Source organism: Mizuhopecten yessoensis, unplaced genomic scaffold (assembly GCF_002113885.1).
Source record: "Mizuhopecten yessoensis strain PY_sf001 unplaced genomic scaffold, ASM211388v2 scaffold3339, whole genome shotgun sequence".
In the NCBI taxonomy this organism is placed as follows: Eukaryota; Metazoa; Mollusca; class Bivalvia; order Pectinida; family Pectinidae; genus Mizuhopecten; species Mizuhopecten yessoensis.
The window spans coordinates 69327-92629 of NW_018404995.1; the positions used below are offsets into that span (position 1 = coordinate 69327).

Below are 23303 nucleotides of genomic sequence, written 5' to 3' on the forward strand. Positions count from 1 at the left end.
GGGGGGGGAGGGGAGTGCAGTGTATTTGTTTTTATGATTAGATTTAATAAATGACTATTGTTATGGTTAGCGAAATGCTTTCAAGCTGACTCTTAACAAATATATTAGAGTTTCTGTGGACAGAGTGTTTTTGTTTTTGTTGTTTTTAACAAGATAACGTTAAACGCTACCTATTTTCTCGTGGCTTCGGAGATGTTTGGACAAGACACTATACCTATAACCATACAAGTATATATTGTGTCTAATAAGAAAAGATTTTTTTTATTAAAGTCAACTACATTGTATTGGTTTACTTGAGTCTTCAACCAAATTTGGCAAATCCCTTTACCGTGCAGTATTATTTGACACAATTTATACCTATGAAATGTCTAAATTAAGATTGTCCGAACCGTATGATACCTTAACTATTTAGACAGGGTGATATAAATGTAACTATTTAACGATATAAAAAAAAATCTGTACTATTTGTAACTCATATAAAGAAGATGAATCATAACTTAAAATAGGTACAATGATTTACGATTGAATTACATAAATCTGCCGTAAACCATTCCTTCGTAAGTTAGTTAGATATATTTTTTAAGCTAATAAAAGAAGGATTTTTTGGGTAAATACTATTTCTTGTTAAACTAGTTATGAAAATGAATAGTCTGCTGTAATGTCTAATAAGGAAAGGATAAAAAAATGTATTCATAATTATAAGAGCAAATAACTTCAATTATGCCTAAACTACCTTGATAATGTACATTGTGACGTTACTGTACGACGATCCTGCTATGATTTTGTTGTTGTTGTATTGACGATGATGATGATGATTTAATTGATGATGATGATGATGATGATATGTACATTTGTGTATATTTCACCAATAAGCTGTGATTGGCGTTACATTTAGTTGATATCCACCAGTTTGTAAGTCGAGGCTCATTATTAAAAATTCCGAAATTTGTCCAGTAGTTGTTTTTGACGTATCTACATTTTGCATAAATTGAAACTTCGATGACGTATAGTAGTAAAATAACGAAACATGAAATAAACTAATTTTGTCCTGATAAGAATGAGTCTTGGCTGAATAGAATGAAACACTTTACGCTTTTGTTAAATAGAATCAATAATGAAAAAAAAATCGCAATACGCCGTTTCAGTTTCCGAAAAATGTCGCGCTTAGGCTATGTAACGGGACAAATGTTGCGCAACAATCAGAGTGTGTGACATGATCAGTAGAAATATTTCACAACAGTTTATAAATGAAGTTGATTAGTCCGCACGGTTGCGTTCAAGGGGGTCACACATATGGGATTTACTATGAAACGAGTCTAAGAAATTTTCATTTTAGCGAGCCTCTGGCGAGCCAAACTGAAAATTTCGTGATGAGTTTCATAGTAAATCTCATATGAAATGAAAACGAGTGTAAGATCATTTTTATCACATAATCAAGATTTGTGGCATTTATTCGTCAAATGTAAAGCGACAATTTTCATGCAACCTTGAAATGTAAAAAGCCGCCGTTTTGACTCCATTGCGTAAGTCTGTGACGTCATATACTTATCATAGGCGTGACGTCACAATTGAAATTCACAACCAATCAAAGGGCTGATATGTAACACAGTACATTATATGATAAATAATATTATTGCAAATTATGATATGAAAAAAGACGTCGTTTTAAATATATAAAGATATATAGATATGTACAAATATATCTTCAATTGAATTGAACCTATCTTCAATTAATTGAGCCTGTCTTCAATTAATTGAGCCTGTCTTCAATTAAATTGATTATATCTGCAATTCAATTGTACCTATCTTCAATTAAATTGAACCTTCAATTAAATTGGACCTATCTTCAGTTAGTTGTCAAAAAGTGGTACCTTCATATAGAGATCTATGTTAATTTGGCGTTCCAAGTGTTCCGTTTTGGGTGCTGTCCCGTTTTGGTTACAGTAACGGGGAGAATAATCAATCGGTGTTTTTTTATTTTATTTTTATTTATTTTTTTATTAATTTTGACTTTTTTTTAACAAGAAAACATAAATATTTAACATTCTCGTTAAAGACAGAAGCTTTGTCTGTTCCCGCCGAAAGGATTGACAGGTTATCTCCCTTGCCGTGTTAAATGTGTTATGAAGTGAAATAGGCCTACTGTTTGTCGGATTAATTGATGTCTTGATTCCTGATAAAGAATGAAGGATGAAGTAGTATTAAAATGTATCGAAGCTTATTCGAAATTAATTTAACGTTGGATTTCATTTTCCTGAATGTAACACATCACGTGGTATGCAGTACGAAAGTAGAAATCTTTTAGCTTCGTGTTGCCAAGAGCAACGACAGTCAATGCGCCAAAGCACGCCTTTATCAAAATATAGTTTGCTTTATTATATAATTTTAAACCGTTTTTATGAGGAAGTAACTGTTAGAATTAAGATTCTTTGTTAGTATACATCTTTTGATTAATCTTTATCTTGATGGTAAATAAAAAACGTCGATTTTTACAAGTCGGCTATTTTTGAACCGGAAGTGAAGGCGCAGTAATCCTATTCCTATTGTAAACAGTGAAGGAGAAAATCATGGTATTGACGGGGTCGGTAACGATGTGATTCCGGACATGTAACTGCTGTTTGGAGTGTTAAATCCCCTTTTCTTATTTTTTGGCTGTCATTCGTCGGTAACAGAAGCAGCCAAGATGCCGACAAAAGTGTTGTTACCCCAGATGGTTGATCTAGCCCTGGGTACACCAGAAATAGGGGCTGTTAATTTCAACGTTCTTCATTCATTGCTCCATGCTATGTTAAAGAAATTGAAAATTACCGATTCAACAGCTGATTTAAATGAATTGGATCTATTGTCAAGACGAGAGAAGTCAAGTCTCAGTGACTTAGACAGTGGTATTTCCACATATTCTGAAGATGGCACGAGTGAAACCGGCAAAACTAGCGGTACTCCTTACCATCAACTGGAGCTTAAAGTGGCAAAATTGAGCATGCAGATGGAACAGTTGAATGCAATTCCGTCTAATAATGATTTAATTGATAGGTCTGACAGACCTATTTCAGAAATGTGGCAATACATGCAGCTAAAAAAGAAAGTTGATGCAAATACCGATGGTGTTGACAAGGTAAGAGTAAATTAATAGCTGAAATTTTATTTTGCATTTTTGCAATACCCAGGTGTTGCTACTGTAATTATATCTCATAAGCCTTCTAGAAATTAAATATACAAAGCACTATACTTGAATTGTAAGAATCATTTGATTAATTCATTTGATGATATCAGCTTATTCTTAGAGGTTGTAAATTCCCAATATGACAACAGTTACAAGTTAAAGAGGATGATTGATTTACTAAGAAATAACTAAATTTTAACCACGCCCCCTCTTTATTTTATTTTTTCAAGGGATATGGCTGTTTTTGACTAATGACTGATTATACTACTGTTCAGTCAATGTTCATCAGTATAACCAAAATTATGATAGGAAACATTTTCTAACAGGGTAAGTTACAAACTGAGATTTTGAAACTGGGATATTTCAGGACTGGTACCCGGATAAAAAGTTTCAGTGAAAGATATATATGTTTCAGCATTTGGGTAAACTATTCTTAGCACTAGCAGGAAAATAAACCCTAACAAATTTACTCGGATGTATTTTTTTTAATAAAATACGCTCAGTTCAAGTTTTTTTTTTGTTCTTCTATATCCTTTTTGATTTTTCTTAATAAGATTAAAATCGATAAATGTTTTGCTCTTAAGCCCCCTCTAAAATGAAGATAAGACTGTATGTACAGAAACTACAGGGAAGCATCATTTTTACCCCTGTCTGTATTTTAAAGAATGCATGCCATTTTACAGAAAAAGACATTTCAAAGACATTTTGTTCAAATTGACAAATATTTGCAAAGTTGCACAACACATTAAATACCAAAAAGATATAAATTCAAGTTTTATTTAAATATTGACAAACCTTGCCACCTTCCTAATATGAATAAGTAGTGTTTCAGTTTTTATAAAATTACACAAGACAGAAAATAATCGATACTATAGTTTTTCTTTTTATGAATTCTAAACCAAACCAAAGCTCATAAAAGCTGAAATAGACAGAATGAAATATTTATATTTCAATTCAGATGAACTTTTCAGGAATATAGACACGTTTCAACTATTACATTGACAGTAGGGGTTGCATTGGAAACATTTTTTGGTACTCATTCATTTTAGAGTCTGTACATAAGATATTTCAGTACTTGTGTACTTTAATATATATAAGTTTCCGAGTTGTGTATTTTTAAGATTTTCTGCATATAAATCAACATTTTAAGTTAAATGTAAAAGGCAAAATTAAAGCTGGGCCAATATGGATTTTAACAGTGAAGAGCGAAAATTTGATAGGACAAAAAATTCCCTGTATACAGTACTGTAAAATCATAAATTTTCATGGGACAATCAAATTTTGTTTATTTCCTGGATAACAAAAATCCATGAAATGAAATCCCCATGAAAACATGAATTCGATATGATATAGATAGGGGAAAATCAGAAATCAGCGAAATATTATGTCCTTGAAACAGGGTAGTATATGAAAACAACGAAATTTGAACCCCATGAAAATAAATTATCCACAGATACTATTATTATTTATGCTTGTTTGAGATATAATTATTATAAATTGTTAATTTTATTTTTAGACTATCTGCAACATCTTAATTATCATGTAATATGTTATTCTGGCTGCATAAAAGTTGGAAGATAACTTAAGGGCTAGATATAGCAGTCTTTTATATATTTCATGGAATGTAACAAAAAGATGTATTCAGGGGTATACAATAGGATTCACTAGCCCATGCCACCAGAAAGGTTTTAAACATTATTTAGTAAATATAGAATCTCATTGTACTTGGCCTTGGGTTGGAGGAGTTGTACACCCCTGTGTATTGATTAGAGATGAAATGAATGGTCGAACATTTACGAACAAATACCAAATTCCAGAATGTCAAATGGAAAACAAGTATATTTGATACAACATAACCTGAGATTGATCTGCTCATTTTCCATTTCACAGCAAAAAATAACAAATATGCCAGTTAGATGTCATTTTAATTTAAACTTTTAAAAAAACCTGGAATTTAAGTTCAGTATGGTGATTCTTGTACACAATTAAGGCACTAAATCCAACATAGTTATCTATTTCTGTGAAATTTTGTAAAAACTTAAATTCAAGCTTACAAGCATTCAAATTACTAAATTTCACATTTTGATACTAATTATTCAGTGATTGGACACAAAGTTGTTAAAGATGTTAAAATTTTCATTGTTTTGTCCGTTTTCTGAATCAAAGGGTTGAATGATATATTCAATGCATTGTAGCTGTTTTATTTGGTTACCATACCGTAGCAGTTAGATATTAGCCAACTGTAGGAACTTAGGATGCAGATCATATAAAGCCAGTTATATTTGTTAACCATCATCACATGACCATAATCCTAACCACAGGTGATTAAAATAAGTTTTATCAGAATATGTCTATCAAAAGACAAACCCCAAGTCGCACATTTTATTAGCAACTCAAGTTTACCATTGAGTTTTTGAAAATCCTTACACTGATGTACCGGTAATATTAACTGAACTATAGCTGTTTTTATCACGTTGTCTGAGCGAACAGACTCATTCTCAGTTCAAGGTTGGTCATGATCAGTTTACATGTATATAACTAGGAATATATGATACTGTCACTGTCTTTTATTAAAGGTTGAAGTCAGGCAAGGTGGATCATTATAAAAAGTGCCCTTTTGTGTATACATATGTATTTCAAAACGGTTTCTTTTCTGTTATAAACCCTTTCTCTGCCCACCTGTTACTACTGGCTTATTTCCAAGTATTTCAATAACCCCAGAGTTGTGTGTGCAGATAGAAAGTACTGTTTTACTGCAGAAACCATTTGTCCTTTACCATACTTCTCAATTATTTATTTCATGAAAGGAAACAATATATATAATCCCTACCGGTTGGTTGAAGCTGAGAAATGTTTAGGGGTTGTTAGTACAGTAAGGTTTGAATCAATAGAAGTGTTGTGTATGGTTTATCATTACATATTTGTTGGCTGTTTGTATGTCTGAGTGGTCGCCCCGTCTACTGCCCCGTCGACTTGCTGTATGTGGGTGGTTACCGTTAAACAACATGCCTTTCTTCAGGGTGTGTTACAGTTAGATCATATCTGTATTAATAACATTTCAATCAGGCCATGATAAAGTTAGCTTTCATTTTGAAATAATTTCTCTATCTGGGAAATAAATTGAAAACACTGCCATTAAGATCAATTTATAAAACTTAAAAAGATCAATTTATAAAACTTAAGCAGAAATTAAATTAAGACCATCCATCTTCAAAAGATTGTGTTAAACACTCAATTTATAATATGGAGATTTCAGGTGATTTAAAAACCATTTTACATGAGTGTATCCTTGTCAGTGGTTTTACGATACCTGTGTTTGGATGGTAGAAGTACATTTATATATACAAACAGGTAATCTGTTAAAAGGTGAAGTTTTGTCATAGAAGTGTTACCTATAAACCTATCCCATTTTATCTGAACTACAAAGTATTCTTGTGTTATTGACAGTTCACCCTTGTCTGGTTTCAACTTAATAGTGATTGGCTATTTCCGCTCCTTTTCCAAGACCTCTGCAACAGACTTAATGAACTGAAATAAATATGAAAACTTTTAGTATTCTTGTTGCAGACAGTTTAGATTTAGTTTACTTAAACAGCAGATTTTTCTGGGTGCCAAATATTTGTCTTGAAATTTTGAATTGGTTTGTGAAATTATCATGAGGATTAAATTATATCCACTAAAAATCTAACAGAACAAAGTTGGGTGTGCCATACAATAACAGACTTTTTCAAGAAGGCTGTTATACAATGATATGTTAAATGCAAGAAAGTAATAATTAGTGAAATAATTGTAATGTTACCAGTGTACTAAAACTTCACTTCTGACTTGATGCTTACAATAACTGGTACAGCACCAAATTAGGTAGATTATACAGTTAGATGGATGTACATTGTTCAAGGATACAGCAGACACATCCAGGATAGATTTTAGATCATCATACTTGATCAAATTGAGAAGAAGCATATGGTCTAAATCTCTTAGTCCAAGATATATAGGTAGGAATACCCTGACAACACACCCAAAGATTCAACTATTAAAGTGTTGGTTTGAATAAAATGATTTGTTTTTTTTGGAAGGGTGCAACAAATATGGGGTCAAAATGTACACAAGGGTAAAGTGCCTTGTTTTTCAATGATACAGGATTTATACATACCTTGAGGTAGGAGCACCTGGGATGAAGTTAATTGTTTTTAAAAGGTAAAATAAATATATATCTATTTGTACAGATGGGTAAACTAGAACAATCAATGTCAAGTGTCTTCAAAGGGCAATACTGTAGATATATGGTAGTGGTACCTAATGGGCACTTTGTAGTTCATTGTTTATTGGTCAACTGAAACAATCATGGTAGCCGTTCCAAGTGTGTCCTCAATTCATCCTTGATGTCTTTGATTCCATAGCAATGGTGTTAGAATTGCCTGAGATAATGTGAAGGCTTTTCTTCAATCTCTTATCTATTCATTGTTTACATATATATATACCAGGTACATAATGTTATTAATGTACTGTATACTGTATAAAATCTTGTGTAATTTGCTACAGTAAAATCTTGTGTAATGTGCTACAGTAAAATCTTGTGTAATGTCTTACAGTAAAATCTTGTGTAATGTGCTACAGTAAAATCTTGTGTATACTGTCCTACAGTAAAATCTTGTGTAATGTCCTACAATTAAATCTTGTGTAATGTCCTACAATTAAATCTTGTGTAATGTGCTACAGTAAAATCTTGTGTAATGTGCTACAGTAAAATCTTGTGTAATGTCCTACAATTAAATCTTGTGTAATGTGCTACAGTAAAATCTTGTGTAATGTCCTACAGTAAAATCTTGTGTAATGTGCTACAATTAAATCCTGTGTAATGTCCTACAATTAAATCTTGTGTAATATGTCCTACAGTAAAATCTTGTGTAATGTGCTACAGTACAATCTTGTCTGAATTAAAGCATTAAGCACTGAATTTAAGCAGTAAACACTATCACACAATCTATCTGGAGCACTACATATAATCATAAATTATTCTCTTTCATTTTGATTGTGATATCTACAATACAGCTCATGCAGGATTAAAAACTAGAGATAAAACTTCAAAAGTATCATCAATTTCGGAAATAATAATGATATTTGCTCACAAAATTCCAATCACTGTAAAACTTGTGTATTTGGGTTTTTTTACTGACCAAACTGCAGCATGAATATTCATACATATGCATCTGATCAATCCTTATAAGGAAATGAAATGTCCAAACCTTTTTTGATTGCTATACTATGTAATGAAGTGTAATTAAACTTCTGTGGTCTTGTAGTAATGCGGGATTATGTATACTCGTAATCTTATTTGCTAAGTTAAACTTCTGTACATACTGTACCATTAAGTCTGGCCAGTGGCTTAACTTAGAAGTTAAAAGGAACCGTAAAATTTGGCTAATAAGAACAGGAACAGAAGTGTCCTTTGTAACTGAAAATAGACCAGCATGTGTAGGTCTGCTTTATTTCTGGTATTGGTCAAACATGTTGAAGAGGTGTATTTCTAGAATGGGAAAGTTAATGTTGTAGTTTTACTTTTTACCATTAATTCCTGTTAGCTGATCACATTATTTAGGGTTTGGTGATGGACAGGGAAGATTTGATTACAACATCAGTGTTTTGAGATAGAGATCTGATGTAGTTATATGCAGTGTCTTAAGTTACGGGGTAGTTCTAACCCAAGCAAGCCCAGGGGAAAATCAAAAGGCCTGTTGTGTCGATTGCTAAGGGGACCTTGAAGAAACTAAACTCAATCTGCTGTCCCTATTGCTTATAACTCCTAATTTGACATATGGATATTTGTTATCACCATGGTACCTCATAATTATAGTGTTGGATGTTTTGTATAGGAGTGCATTGCTACTTATAGTATTGGATATGTTGTGGTATACAGCGTTGGTTTTGGTAGCATTTAGGAAGTTCTGCATCTAAATGGCCGGATTGGTTGAGTGGTTAACACTCCGGCCTTCCACACAGGCGGCCGGGGTTTGATCCCCGAAGTCGTCGTACGCATGGAATATTCAGAGAAAGTGTTTTTCTCCAGCCAACACAACTCCAACAACCCAGGTGGGGTATAAAATGGTCTGGCGTGGATGTTGCATTATCTGTGCTGTGGCATTCAAGTGAGGTGGCACTATAAATGATACCATTGAAAGTACGGTCCCACTACAAACAGAACACAATACATCTCCAGCACACACGCAGGCATCCACACATAGGGAGATATTAGCCAGGTGGTATAGGTAACTCAGCTCCTGCGAATTCCTCAAAATTGTTTTGATTAATGTATATATATGCTAATTGTATTCATTGTATTAAATTGTATACATATAGACTATGTACTGTAAAGCGCTTTAGAGTGGCTTATGTTGGCTAGATAGGGCGCTATCAAATGTTGTACTTTTATTTATTTATTTATCTAGTCTGTGGTGATTGTGTTAGAAAGTTCTAGTATGAAGTGGGTTTGTATTACCTATTCATTATGTAGATATGTTTTGTGTTAGGGTGTTCTATAATTTTGTAGTTTGCTAGTTACACTTCCATTGACCAGGTAGCTCAATCGGTTACAGTGATAGCAAATCAATCTGAAGTCCAGGGTTCAAATCTTGGTCTGGTCCTGTTATATTTTTATACTCGGGACACCTTTGTTGATTATATTTTGTTTCTTACATCTTTATTGATTTTCAGAAATGTCCCGCAAGATATGATTTTCTTTTCAGAAATGATTTATCATGACTTAAGTCATGCGGTAAAAACAGTTTCCAATACTTATAGTAACAGCTTTTGGCAGTCATGGTATGGAGATCCTTAAGTTCTTATATGATTGATCACAGTATGGAGTAAGTGGTTTTGAGGGTTCAGTATCTAGTGTGTGGTATATATATACATATATATTAGTTCCATGTCTCCTGTTGAGTCTTTTGTAATTATCGTATATCTTTGTATATATATATAATATATATATATATTTGATAGTAAATTGTAATAAAATCCTCTGATATCAGTGTTGTCACACGTTCTGTATTCCTTCAATTATACAGATCAGAATGGGACTTTATATATACATTTAATATCAATTAATCTAATGTGTTGTCAATGTCGATGGTGGATTTAAATGCATAGTACCCTACAACTAGTACATTCACAAGTGAACATGGTCTATACAGCCTGGAAATAACCATGTCAGCAAGACTTTGGCCACCATTGACTGTGATTTGTAGATATTGTGGGGTCTGTCAGTTCTCAGTAGAAAACCTGTCAGATAGTCATATACATTTATCAGATCTGATCAAGTCTGATAGTAGTGTCTAGATCTGCACAGTTTAAACGTAGGGTTTTAGAGTGAGGCAATCTCGCTGTGGTTCATGTATTTCTTTAGTGAGAAAGCTTCAAGGGTGTATATAATGGCTATTTCATGCCTGGCTTCTCTGGTCTTGGCAAAGCCAGATTAGTAAGCATTTAATCCTGTCTATAGTTGTTCAAACGGCTAGGAATTCAGGTCACATGTTAGGGTTGTATTTATGACAGGTTGTCATTGTGTTTATCACTGGTTATATTAGTACTTAGTACTGGAGTGAAACGGACAGGTGTATGTAGGCGATAAACAATCAAGAATGCTTGAAAGTTAAAATAAAGAATCCCTCCCAAGGGCCAATAGCTAGGTGACAGAAGTCAGGACAGTTTGACAGTTGAATTGATAGACAATTGTATGTCTACATATGTGTATGAACAAAGGACATGCATCACACATCTGAGGATGACAATGTGATGTCTAGACCATCATACATCTGAGGATGACATTGTGATGTCTAATACCATCACACATCTGAGGATGACATTGTGATGTCTATTACCATCATACATCTGAGGATGACAATGTGATGTCTAAGTCCATCACACATCTGAGGATGACATTGTGAAGTCTAAGACCATCATACATCTGAGGATGACCATGTGATGTCTAAGACCATCACACTTCTGAGGATGACAATGTGATGTCTAAGAACATCATACATCTGAGGCTGACATTGTGATGTCTAAGACCATCATGCATCTGAGGATGACATTGTGATGTCTAAGATCATCATACATCTGAGGATGACATTGTGATGTCTAATACCATCACACATCTGAGGATGACATTGTGATGTCTATTACCATCATACATCTGAGGATGACAATGTGGTGTCTAAGACCATCCAACATCTGAGGATGACCATGTGATGTCTAAGACCATCACACATCTGAGGATGACATTGTGATGTCTAAGACCATCATACATCTGAGGATGACAATGTGGTGTCTAAGACCATCAAACATCTGAGGATGACCATGTGATGTCTAAGACCATCACACATCTGAGGATGACAATGTGATGTCTAAGAACATCATACATCTGAGGATGACATTGTGATGTCTAAGACCATCATGCATCTGAGGATGACATTGTGATGTCTAAGACCATCACGCATCTGAGGATGAAATTGTGATGTCTAAGGCCATCATACATCTGAGGATGACATAGTGATGTCTAAGACCATCATGCATCTGAGGATGACATTGTGATGTCTAAGACCATAGGATGACATTGTGATGTCTAAGTCCATCATACATCTGAGGATGACAATACAATTTCTCAGACCATCATACATCTGAGGATGACATTGTGATGTCTAAGAACATCATACATCTGAGGATGACAATGTGATGTCTAAGACCATTATACATCTGAGGATGCATACATTGTGATGTCTAAGACCATCACACATCTGAGGATGACAATGTGATGTCTAATACCATTATACATCTGAGGATGACATTGTGATGTCTAAGACCATTATACATCTGAGGATGACATTGTGATGTCTAAGACCATCACACATCTGAGGATGACATTGTGATGTCTAAGACCATTATACATCTGAGGATGCATACATTGTGATGTCTAAGACAATCACACATCTGAGGATGACAATGTGATGTCTAAGACCATCATACATCTGAGGATGACAATGCAATGTCTAAGACCATAATACATCTGAGGATGACAATGCATTGTTTAATACCTAATATCACACATAGAAATGATAACATTCAGCAATGTCTCAGAATTTTGCACATTGAAAGATGGCATATTGGCATGTCTGAGAACATTAGCGTATACAATGTTAAAATTTAATGAGACCACTACCAGGACAATAGACGTGAAGCCACTGTTAAATTAAATGATACATTATACATATATTTCTCTGGGCTCTACAGATACTGATCAATATAAGAAGATTAAAGTTACATGTGATCGTCTTGAGTAGACCAAGCTGAGACAGACTTGGGAAAGCTCTCAGACGTAGGCTATTACAACTCGAAAATGTTTCCTTGGGTACAGCTCATATCATGTTTCTAAAACAAAGCACTGTTAGTTTGTTATTTTCTCTATCTGGAAACAGAATGATCTTTTCTACCACTTAAACAAAACTGAGCCTTTGAAGTGTTCAAGAAGGTTAGATTCTTTGATGTTGGGTGAATGTTTATTATTTACTGAGATATTCCACCCTGAGTTAGTACTCTGCTATAAGATCAATTGGGTTTTTCAGACCATAACTTAAATCATGCGAAAATCTGTAGCTGAACACATGAAACTTCAAATACATTACCCAAACAGAAGGCAACAATTGTATTGAATTTGGGTTGAATTGTCAAAGGTAAAGGTCACTGTCAGGGAATTGGTACTTTAAACTGCCTTCTAGACAGCAAGCTGGATAGCTTTTACGCTACACAATAAGTATCAAAGACATTAGCCATGTGATGGCCAGGAGCCTATGGTCAATTGTAAGCATGATTGCTTTTGGTTTTGCCAATTTTGCCAAATATCCCAGACTTAGTCTTGTTGATATCAGAGAAGATGTCTACCAACAAATTATCCGACTTCAGATAAAACCTTTTGGAATCAGAAGCTCTGTTCAACATTGATACACAAGAAATATTTATTTGCTTCCTTGCTTTCATTTTTATGCTGTGGCGCCTCGTCCGTCGTCAATATTTTACTTTAAATGACTTCTTCTTAATAACCAAAATGCCTAGGGTGATGATATTTGGCCAGAAGCAAACTGGGATGAAGGGCTAAAAAGTTTGTCAAAATGAATGACCTTCACCCATTTTAAAGGTCACAGGGGTCAAATGTGTTAAAAACTTTAAACATAAACTGCTCAGGGAGACGATATTTGACCAGTAGCATGCTGGGGTAAAGGGCTATCAAGTTTGTTCAAATAAATGACCTTCACCTATATTCAAGGTCGCAGGGGTCAAATATGTTAAAAACATTAAACAACTTCTTCTGAATAACCAAAATGCACAGGGTGATGATGTTTGGCCAGTAGCATGCTGAGATGAAGGGCTACCAAGTTTGTTCAAATGAATGACCTTCACCCATATTCATGGTCACAGGGGTCAAATATGTTAAAAACTTTAAACATCTTCTCCTTGCTAACCAAAAAGCCCAAGGTGATGATATTTGGCCAGTAGCGTGCAGGAGTAAAGGGCTATCAAGTTTGTTCAAATGAATGACCTTCACCCATATTCAAGGGACAGGTTTCAAATTTGTTAAAAATTTAAACAACTTCTTCTGAATAACCAAAATGTCCAGGGTGATGATATTTAGTCAGTAGCATACTTGGATCAAGGGCTACCAAGTTTGTTTAAATGTATGACCTTGAATCATATTCAAGATCACAAGGAGCAAATATGTACAAAATATTTAAAGAACTTGTTCTGAATAACCAAAAGGCTCAGGATGTTGATAGTCAATAGCATGCTGGGATCAAGGACTACTATGTTTGTTAAAGTAAATGACTTTGACTTATATTCAAGGTCACAGGGGTCAAATTTGTTTAAAATCTTTAAACGACCTCTTCTGAATAACCATGGGTCCCAGGATGTTGATACTTGCAAGTTGCATCCTGAGATGAAAGGCTATAAAATTTGTTCAACATAATTATGACTTTGTTCGACTTTCAATCACAGGGTTGAAATGTTTAAAAAAAAAAATACAGTTGTGGGAACGCACAGCGTTACACGATGTGCGGTGTGCGCACGATGTGTGCACGGTGTGTGAACAGTGTCTGCACGATGGGCGAACGATAAAAAGCTGGACGATCATTGCTTGCGCACATCTGTGCGCACGATGGACGGACGCTGTGCGATAACAATCGTGGTTGGTGTAAATTAAGGAATGCCTTAACAATTTATACGGTTTTGTGTTTAAACATATTAACTTGATGTTTACGTATGTTTCTATATCCTAGCAACATCTATAAACTTATCCTTCTGTCTATACATTCTTATATTTAGAAATTGTGTTTTCTCTGTTTTTAAACAAACCTAATCGACACATGTAAAATTACAACACAATCCCTTATACAGGTAAAAATAACCACTTTGTACATGTACCTGGACCGTAGTTTTCTCCCCGCCTGGGGCACTTACGTAACTCGCCGGAAAACAAACGTTGGGGGTGTGAAAATCCAGGTGAAGGGGAGCTATAGGCAAACGAATGCAAATAACAAATATCGGATACTATTCATTACGGTCAAACGGTCAAACGGTATCGCAAATCAGCTCTGTGTGTCAGGCACTGGTCAGGTAGAACTCCGGACACTCATAACATTGTTATTTACCTGTTCTATTACCTTGGAGCCAAACCCATTCTTGACGGCCTAACAGTCGCTGTAATACTGTGTAACATGCATTGTGAAATTGTATAATCTTTATTATTGTGATGAGAAATTACAGATATATACACAGTGTACATTATCGTACACAAGCCTTCCGTATTTTTGTCATTCCGTAATTTTGATCTAAAAATGATACCAAATTGCACAGTTGTGAGGAGAGAATCGCTCAACGGGGCAAACGATTGCTTAATCGCACAGTTGTGCGCACCATATGTGGACGATGTGCGGACGGTGTGTGAACGATGTATGCATGGTGTGCGCACGCTATTTTTGGTGGGTTGTGCGGACCCACAACTGTAACAGGCTCTTTTGAATGAATTTTAATCATAAATACTGATATTTTCCCTGTAGCTTTATTTTAGATCACTTTTAAGGTTACAAATGTGAGATTTATACCAGGTGAGCGATGCAGGCCCATTGGGCCTCTTGCTAGTTGATTTGCTGAGAAGGGATAGTTAGCCCCTTGTCCATTCCCAGGGTTTGGGTGAGAGGGTGCCGACATATAGGATGGCACTCATTTGGTTCACCCTTCCATCCCTATTCTGTCTGCTTTTTTGTCCGGGTTTAATGTACTCGCAACAGCCAGGGTCATATGAGGACGGCCATGGAAGAGTGTGGAGTACAAGAAGTAGGTCACTGTGACCTTGACCTTTGACCTTTTTGAGTTTTTCCAGGGCATATCTGCATGAAGTTGTAGTGTGAGATTTTTGCTATCTTTGCTATACAAACACAATATTATAATAAATATATGATACAAGACTAAAAGAATCAGGTGTATGCAGCAGTTTGGAAAAGGGATAATCAGGTTCATACTTTGAAGTTTAGACCTACCTAAAGCTAGTTGCATCCTATGACTTGTTTGGAATAAGGATTTGTGTAAACAAGGTAAATAATAGAAATTGTAGAAATCAGAGTTGATTCAAATGTCATCTATAGGTTCAACTACTGCAGTCATTATTTATGCAGAAAAGTTTTTACTGAACAATTTCAAATCTATAAAGAGTCCTGTTTGGCGGTGTACTTGAATTTAGAAGTTATCTATTGGAGATAAATTGTATTCATAGCTTAATTGAACTGCTTTGCAATCTAGATGCGTTGTACATGTATTTCATTTTAGAAAGTGTCTGTTAATAAGCAGAAATAAAAAAATATATCAAGTTCTTCAGATGATTTCATTAATATAAACTGACTTTTTGTTTTCAGAGATTGACGTTTTCAGTCAACTAGCTGCCGGGGCAAAAATCCTACTGTTGCCTTTGGAATTGACACATAGGTTCAGTTCATAATTGTCCAATTTCTCTTTTTTAGTTGATGTCTCTCTTTGATGATTTAATGAAAAGAATGGATGAATTAAAGAAGGCCAATGATAACATGAAGAATCAGCTTGATGGGGTGAGTAGTTTTAACTGCTACTTGTTTAAGTTGTAGTATACCCTGTATCGGTAAATAGAATATTTTTTTTGTAGAAAGTAAGTAGCCATACAAATTCACAAAAAGAAGCAATCTTCCGTGCCATTTTGTTTCACACTAAGAGTCTTATGTTGGATGAATTGATCCTCTGTAGGATCTGACATTTTCATCTGGACTGTTTACATAGAGATCATGAAGATAATACAATATTGAAGGTCTGTCCTTTGCAGCACTAAGGATCTTGATTTAGGTGTTGACTTCCTAGAATTTCTCAGAATTGTATGACTAACTGAGATATCATACACTCGTGTCTATGCTATGGTAGTTCAGTGTGGCAACACAATATCTGTTATATGATCCTATTTTTGTAGTTTAGACAACATCTCAAACTAAGATAAAAGGTGTGTACTTAATAGATTATCTTTTATAGTGTTTCATAATATGTTTGGTCTGTACATGAATATTCTGTTCCATTGTTAAGGGAGTTCTATCTTAATGATATATATATCAATACAGTTATATTAAAAGGGGGGCGTTGTTCACAATACATGTAAGTTTGATTTAAATGAGTTATTGATATTCAAGTTAAGTATGATCACTATTACCTAAATACATGTATTATAATTGATATAAACATCTGTGCATGGGAGTGATGAAACCTACAGCAGGTATGGGTATTATGAAATATATAGCGGGTTTGGGAGTGATGAAACCTACAGCAGGTATGGGTATTATGAAATATATAGCGGGTTTGGAAATGATGAAACCTATAGCGGGTTTGGGAATAATGAAACCTATAGGGGGTTTGGGAATTATGAAACCTTAAGCGGGTTTGGGAATTATGAAATCTATATAGCAGGAATGGGAATGATGAAACCTATAGTGGGAATAGGAGTGATAAAAAATATAGCAGGTTTGGAAATGATGGTTTGGGTATAATGAAACATCTAGGTTTGGGTATGATGAAACATCTAGGTTTGGGAATGATGAAACATATAGCAGGAATGGGAATGATGAAACCTATAGTGGGAAGTGAAATGATGAAACCTATAGCAGGTATTGAAATGATGAAACCTATAGCAGGTATTGAAATGTTGAAACCTTATAGCAGGTATTGAAATGATGAAACTTATAGTGAATATTAAAATGATGAAACCTATAGTGGGTGTTGAAATGATGAAACCTATAGCAGGTATTGAAATGATGAAACCTATAGTGGGTATTGAAATGATGAAACCTATAGTGGGTATTGAAATGATGAAATCTATAGCAGGTATTGAAATGATGAAACCTATAGTGGGTAATGAAATGATGAAACCTATAGTGGGTATTGAAATGATGAAACCTATAGTGGGTATTGAAATGATGAAACCTATAGCCGGTATTGGAATGATGAAACCTATAGCAGGTATTGGAATGATGAAACCTATAGCAGGTATTGGAATGATGGTATGGGAGGGATGAAACCTATAACAGTTTTGGGAATGATGGTATGGGAGGGATGAAACCTATAGCAGTTATGGGGGTGATGAAACCTATAGCAAGTATTGGAATTATGATAACCTATAGCAGGTATGGGAGTGATGAAACATAGCAGGTATGGAAATGACTGTATGGGTATAATGAAACCTATAGCAGATTTGGGAAGGATGAATTTATAGCAGGTATATGGAATTGATTAAATGTATAGTAGGTATGGGAGTAAGGAAGCTTACAACATTTATGGAATAAATCTGAATAAAAGTTTTGTGAAGGAACAAAAAATATCATTTTTCATATTATTCATTTTCTATATTTTTTCCAGCTGAACTTAGATGACATCCTGTCAAGGCTGAATGATTTGGAAAATAATGTCGTAAGTATTTGATTAAGATGAATATCATGTGATGCACTTTTTATACCCACCATGACCCATACTCATTACCAAGAAAACACAACCTAAAATATTGGCGCTTCCTTAGAAACGAAAGCCGGAAGAGATACATGTCACTGGGGACCATTTCAAAACTGGAAAAAAATCTTTTTTTTTTTTTTTTTTTTTTTTTTAAATTTCAGTTGAAAGCTTTTTAACTTGCACTGTCAGCTTTAAGTATGACTTATAATATTTATATTTGAGTATGAACCCACTTAGTATAAAGACACAGTATAAACACTCATATGAACATACTAAGTTAAAATAGTATGAACTCATTTAGTATGAACATATTTAGTATGAACATACATTATGAACAAATTCAATACGAACACTTAAATATAATATAAAAATAATATAAACTTTATTTATTTTGCAACATTTATGAATCAAGTTATTACAACTTATATTAATCACTCTTGTTAGTCTGGATATAAGCATGCCGGGGGAAACCGGGGAAACCCCACATGGTCAGGCGAATGCGATATCCACTTCGCCACCCGACTACCCATAAAGGCACTTAATGTAACTACAATTAAATCAAAGTTTAGCTCATAGCTGAAGTCCATATTTCAACAAGAAATTATTTCCTGAACATCAAACTACATTATCAGGTGTACATGTACATACGTGTGTAAATAGTGATTTCTTTTGTTCCCTAGGTTTGTTATAAACATGTTATACTGAAGTTATTCCTTACATACCTGTACATTGGTAAGGTTGACTTACTTATACCATCTATGATATCATTAACTCATGTATCTTATAGACCCCAGGCAAAGCCCCTAAGTACAAAGTCAAGGTAACTTACCATGTTGTAGTTTCTATATTTGTACATATTTGATGTGTTAAATGTTTGAACTTTGTAACACTGAGTTGTATTGTAAGAGGTAATGCTATGTGTCTATCACCATAGATATGGCACTGACTCGTACAAGCACACCCACCGATGACACCAGTTTGCAGTCATATATACTCATGTATCACCTTTATAGACTGAAATTTTCTATTAGCATATTGTTGAATAAGGTATCATACTTCATTGATTTTGTTTGTGTCTGCACTGGTATATAATATTGATCTTGGTTTAGGTCTCTATGTTCACATATCTCAATCAATTTTAGAACACTAGCTCTATGTATATTTGCCTATACATTGTAGCCTCACAAACTATCATATAATATCACATCACATTTTAGATGTGATTCTCTAGATCTATGCTGCATATGTCATTATTGTATAACTATACATTTAACATTCGTGTACATATTGTTTCCACTTTTAAATGATTGGAAGCACTCCTACTCCACAAATCCTGTACCTGTAAATTATACATACAACTGGTATAGACAACCATCCGTTCAACTATTTTCTGCTGACATGTGGTCATACACTGTAAAATATTTGTGTGTAATTTGCATGAAATTCAAATTAGAATTTTTTTCAGTGATATATAGAATTCTAGATCTTATATCCAGAATGTTTCTTGATTCTTTACAAAGACTACCCATGATGGTTCATTCTCAAAACATTTTGATTCTTAGTTATTCGTTTTTCAAAATAGAATGCTTTTAAAGTACTATTTAAACCATTTTCTGATTGTGTACCAATTTAGGTAGCGTACCAATTGTGGTAGTGTAACGTTACAATAACTAGAAAGAGTGACAACGAGATTAATGGTGTCTTGATAGAGTAACCAACAGATTAATGGTGTCTTGATAGAGTAACCAACAGATTAATGGTGTCTTGATAGAGTAACCAACAGATTAATGATGTCGAAATAATGGGACACACAGATAAGTAGTGTCTAAATATTGGGACAACCAGATAAGTAGTGGCTTGATGGTGGGGCAACCAGATTAGTAGTGGCTTGATAGTGGGGCAACCAGATTAGTAGTGGCTTGATGGGGGGACAACCAGATTGGTAGTGGCTTGATTGTGGGACAACCAGATTAGTAGTGGCTTTATAGTGGGACCACCAGATTAGTGGAAGCTTGATAGTGAGACAACCAGATTAGTGGAAGCTTGATAGGGGGACAACCAGATTAGTAGTGGCTAGATAGTGGGACAACCAGATTAGGAGTGTCTAGATAGTGTGACAACCAGATCAGTAGTGTCTAGATAGTTGGACAACCAGATTAGTAGTGGCTTTATAGTGGGACCACCAGATTAGTGGAAGCTTGATAGTGGGACAACCAGATTAGTAGTGTCTAGATAGAGTGACAAACAGATTAATGATGTCGAAATAATGGGACACACAGATAATTTGTGTCTAAATAGTTGGACAACCAGATTAGTAGTGTCTAGATAGTGGGACAACCAGATTAGGAGTGTCTAGATAGTGGGACAACCAGATTAAGTAGTGACTAGATAGTGGGACAACCAGATTAGTATTGTCTAGATAGAGTGACAAACAGATTAATGATGTCGGAATAATGGGACACACAGATAATTTGTGTCTAAATAGTTGGACAACCAGATTAGTAGTTTCTGGATAGTGGGACAACCAGATTAGTAGTGGCTAGATAGTGGGACAACCAGATTAGTAGTGTCTAGATAGTGGGACAACCAGATTAGTGGAAGCTTGATAGTGGGACAACAAAATTAGTGGTGGCTTGATAGTGTGACATCTAGATTAGTTGTTGCTTGAAGGTGTGACAACCAGATTAGTGATAGCTTGATGGTGGGACAACCAGATTAAAAAAATGGCTTGAAAGTGGGACAACTAGCTTGGTTGTTGCTTGAAAGTGGGACAACCATTAAGTTGGTGGCTGGATAGTGGGACAACCAGATTAGTGTTGGCTGGATAGTGGGACAACCAGATTAGTGGTGGCTGGATTGTGGGACATCCAGATTAGTGGTGGCTGGATAGTGTGACAACCAGATTAGTGGTGGCTGAATAGTGTAACAATCATATTAGTGGTGGCTGGATAGTGTAACAACCAAATTAGTGGTTGCTAAATAGTGTAACAACCAGATTAGTGTTGTCTGGATAGTGTGAGAACCAGATTATTGGTTTCTAGATAGTGTAACAACCAAATTAGTGGTGGCTGAATAGACTAACAACAAGATTAATTAGTGGTGGCTAGATAGTGTGAGAACCAGATTATTGGTTTCTAGATAGTGTAACAACCAAATTAGTGGTGGCTGAATAGACTAACAACAAGATTAATTAGTGGTGGCTAGATAGTGTGAGAACCAGATTATTGGTTTCTAGATAGTGTAACAACCAAATTAGTGGTGGCTGAATAGACTAACAACAAGATTAATTAGTGGTGGCTAGATAGTGTGAGAACCAGATTATTGGTTTCTAGATAGTGTAACAACCAAATTAGTGGTGGCTGAATAGACTAACAACAAGATTAATTAGTGGTGGCTAGATAGTGTGAGAACCAGATTATTGGTTTCTAGATATTGGGAAAACCAGATTAGTGGTGGCTTGATAGTGTGACAACTAGATTATTGGTTTCTAGATATTGGGAAAACCAGATTAGTGGTGGCTAGATAGTGTGAGAACCAGATTATTGGTTTCTAGATATTGGGAAAACCAGATTAGTTGTGTCTGATAGTGTGACAACTAGATTAGTTGTGTCTGATAGTAGTTGCTAGATTAGGAATACCCAGCCATAACTGCAAATATGTTGAATTTACTCAAAATCAACTTCAGGCCAAAAACACTCAAAACAACTTAAAATATATGAGGAATCATTTCTACTGCTTTTGACCTTGAGTTTAGAAATAATTTTGATTGAAGTATCTGATAAAAAAGAATTGTATAGTTCTTGAAATATAATATTTGTTTTTCAACTCGCTGTTATAAGAGTGCCAGGGAGAATGGTCAGTACCATGGGGACTGGTAACTTCTATACTAGCTGTCTCTGATTCATCAACAAAGAAATTGCCCAGAGGCGTGTTGATACCAGTATCATTTTCCAATCTGTTGTCTAATGAAATTTGAATGGAAACTCTTCCATAAACAGTAATGAATAATATTTTGTCCGGGTATAATTGATCTGAAGAGGTTTGTTTTTTTGGGGGATTAAATTGGTGATCAATCTGGCACTGCACTGTACAGATATTTCTAACAAATCAATTTGTAGCAATTAGGCGGAGCTGTCAAAAGGCAATGTCGTGTCACTTGATTCCTGGACTTTGATAGGTAGATACATCTATATTGTGGTGACAGTAAACACTAGCTAGATATTAGCGTGTACTTATTGCCCGTACACAGACAAAATTCATTAATAATGCAAATCTCCATCACATGTCATTCACAAAACAATCATCATCAAACTGCCATGTTGTCCGTTATAAAAGTTATTATATATAGATGTTAATATTGATTGTAATGATGTTGCAGAAAGACCTAAACGAGAAGTTTGGCACCCTCCCGTCAGCAGAAGAGCTCGCTACGTTTGTCACCTGGCCTGGCCTAGAGGATGCATTGAAAGGCGTCAAGCGTGACTGGGAAAGTCTTCAGCAGCAAGAGCGCGTCGTCATAGAGATGTCTAGTCAGACAGAACCAGTAAGTGTCATGGCTAACTACACGTCGGTACCAGCAAACTAATACACTAATCTCACATAAAACCAGCCAATAAATGTTTAATAAATGTTTACAAACAGTTTGTTTGGGATTGTGGGTCTACGTAGTTATGGCTAACAAACTACTGCAGTGTAGGAATTTCAACCCACTTAACAGGTGATCACCAGGCCTGATTTAACACACCCATGTTTAATGTTAATTAAATTATATCAAGTAATGTTCTAAATTAAAATTCAATTGATTTTAAGTTTGTTAATCAAATCCCAGTTTATATAAGATGGTAGGAGCTTGCAGACCTATGTTCATGCTTAGTCATAAAATTTGTCTGTAAGAGTATAAAGACTTAAGAAGTTTATACACACCTTCAGCAGAACTTGTATAATTAGCTTAGGCTGAAAATCAATCCTTTCCTAATTATATTCAGGCAATTGTGTTCCTTATTCAAAACCAAAATTATATTATTACACATATACAGTCATTATCAACAAAATGTTTTAAAAAGATGGTGTACATTTTCTAATT

At 34.8% G+C, this 23303-nt stretch overlaps 1 protein-coding gene across 5 annotated transcripts in view; it reads left to right on the forward strand.

Moving 5' to 3' along the window:
• The first annotated feature begins 2538 nt into the window (after window positions 1-2538).
• LOC110447366 (glutamine-rich protein 2-like) overlaps window positions 2539-23303 on the forward strand; it is a 52823-nt gene continuing 32058 nt past the window's right edge. For all 5 annotated transcript variants that reach the window (XM_021492996.1, XM_021492994.1, XM_021492997.1 and 2 more), the window contains exons 1-4: window positions 2539-3115; window positions 16225-16308; window positions 18131-18181; window positions 22599-22763. In XM_021492996.1, the coding sequence (XP_021348671.1) occupies window positions 2684-3115; window positions 16225-16308; window positions 18131-18181; window positions 22599-22763 (732 nt within the window). In that variant the 5' untranslated portion in view covers window positions 2539-2683. The remainder of the gene's footprint in view (window positions 3116-16224; window positions 16309-18130; window positions 18182-22598; window positions 22764-23303) is intronic.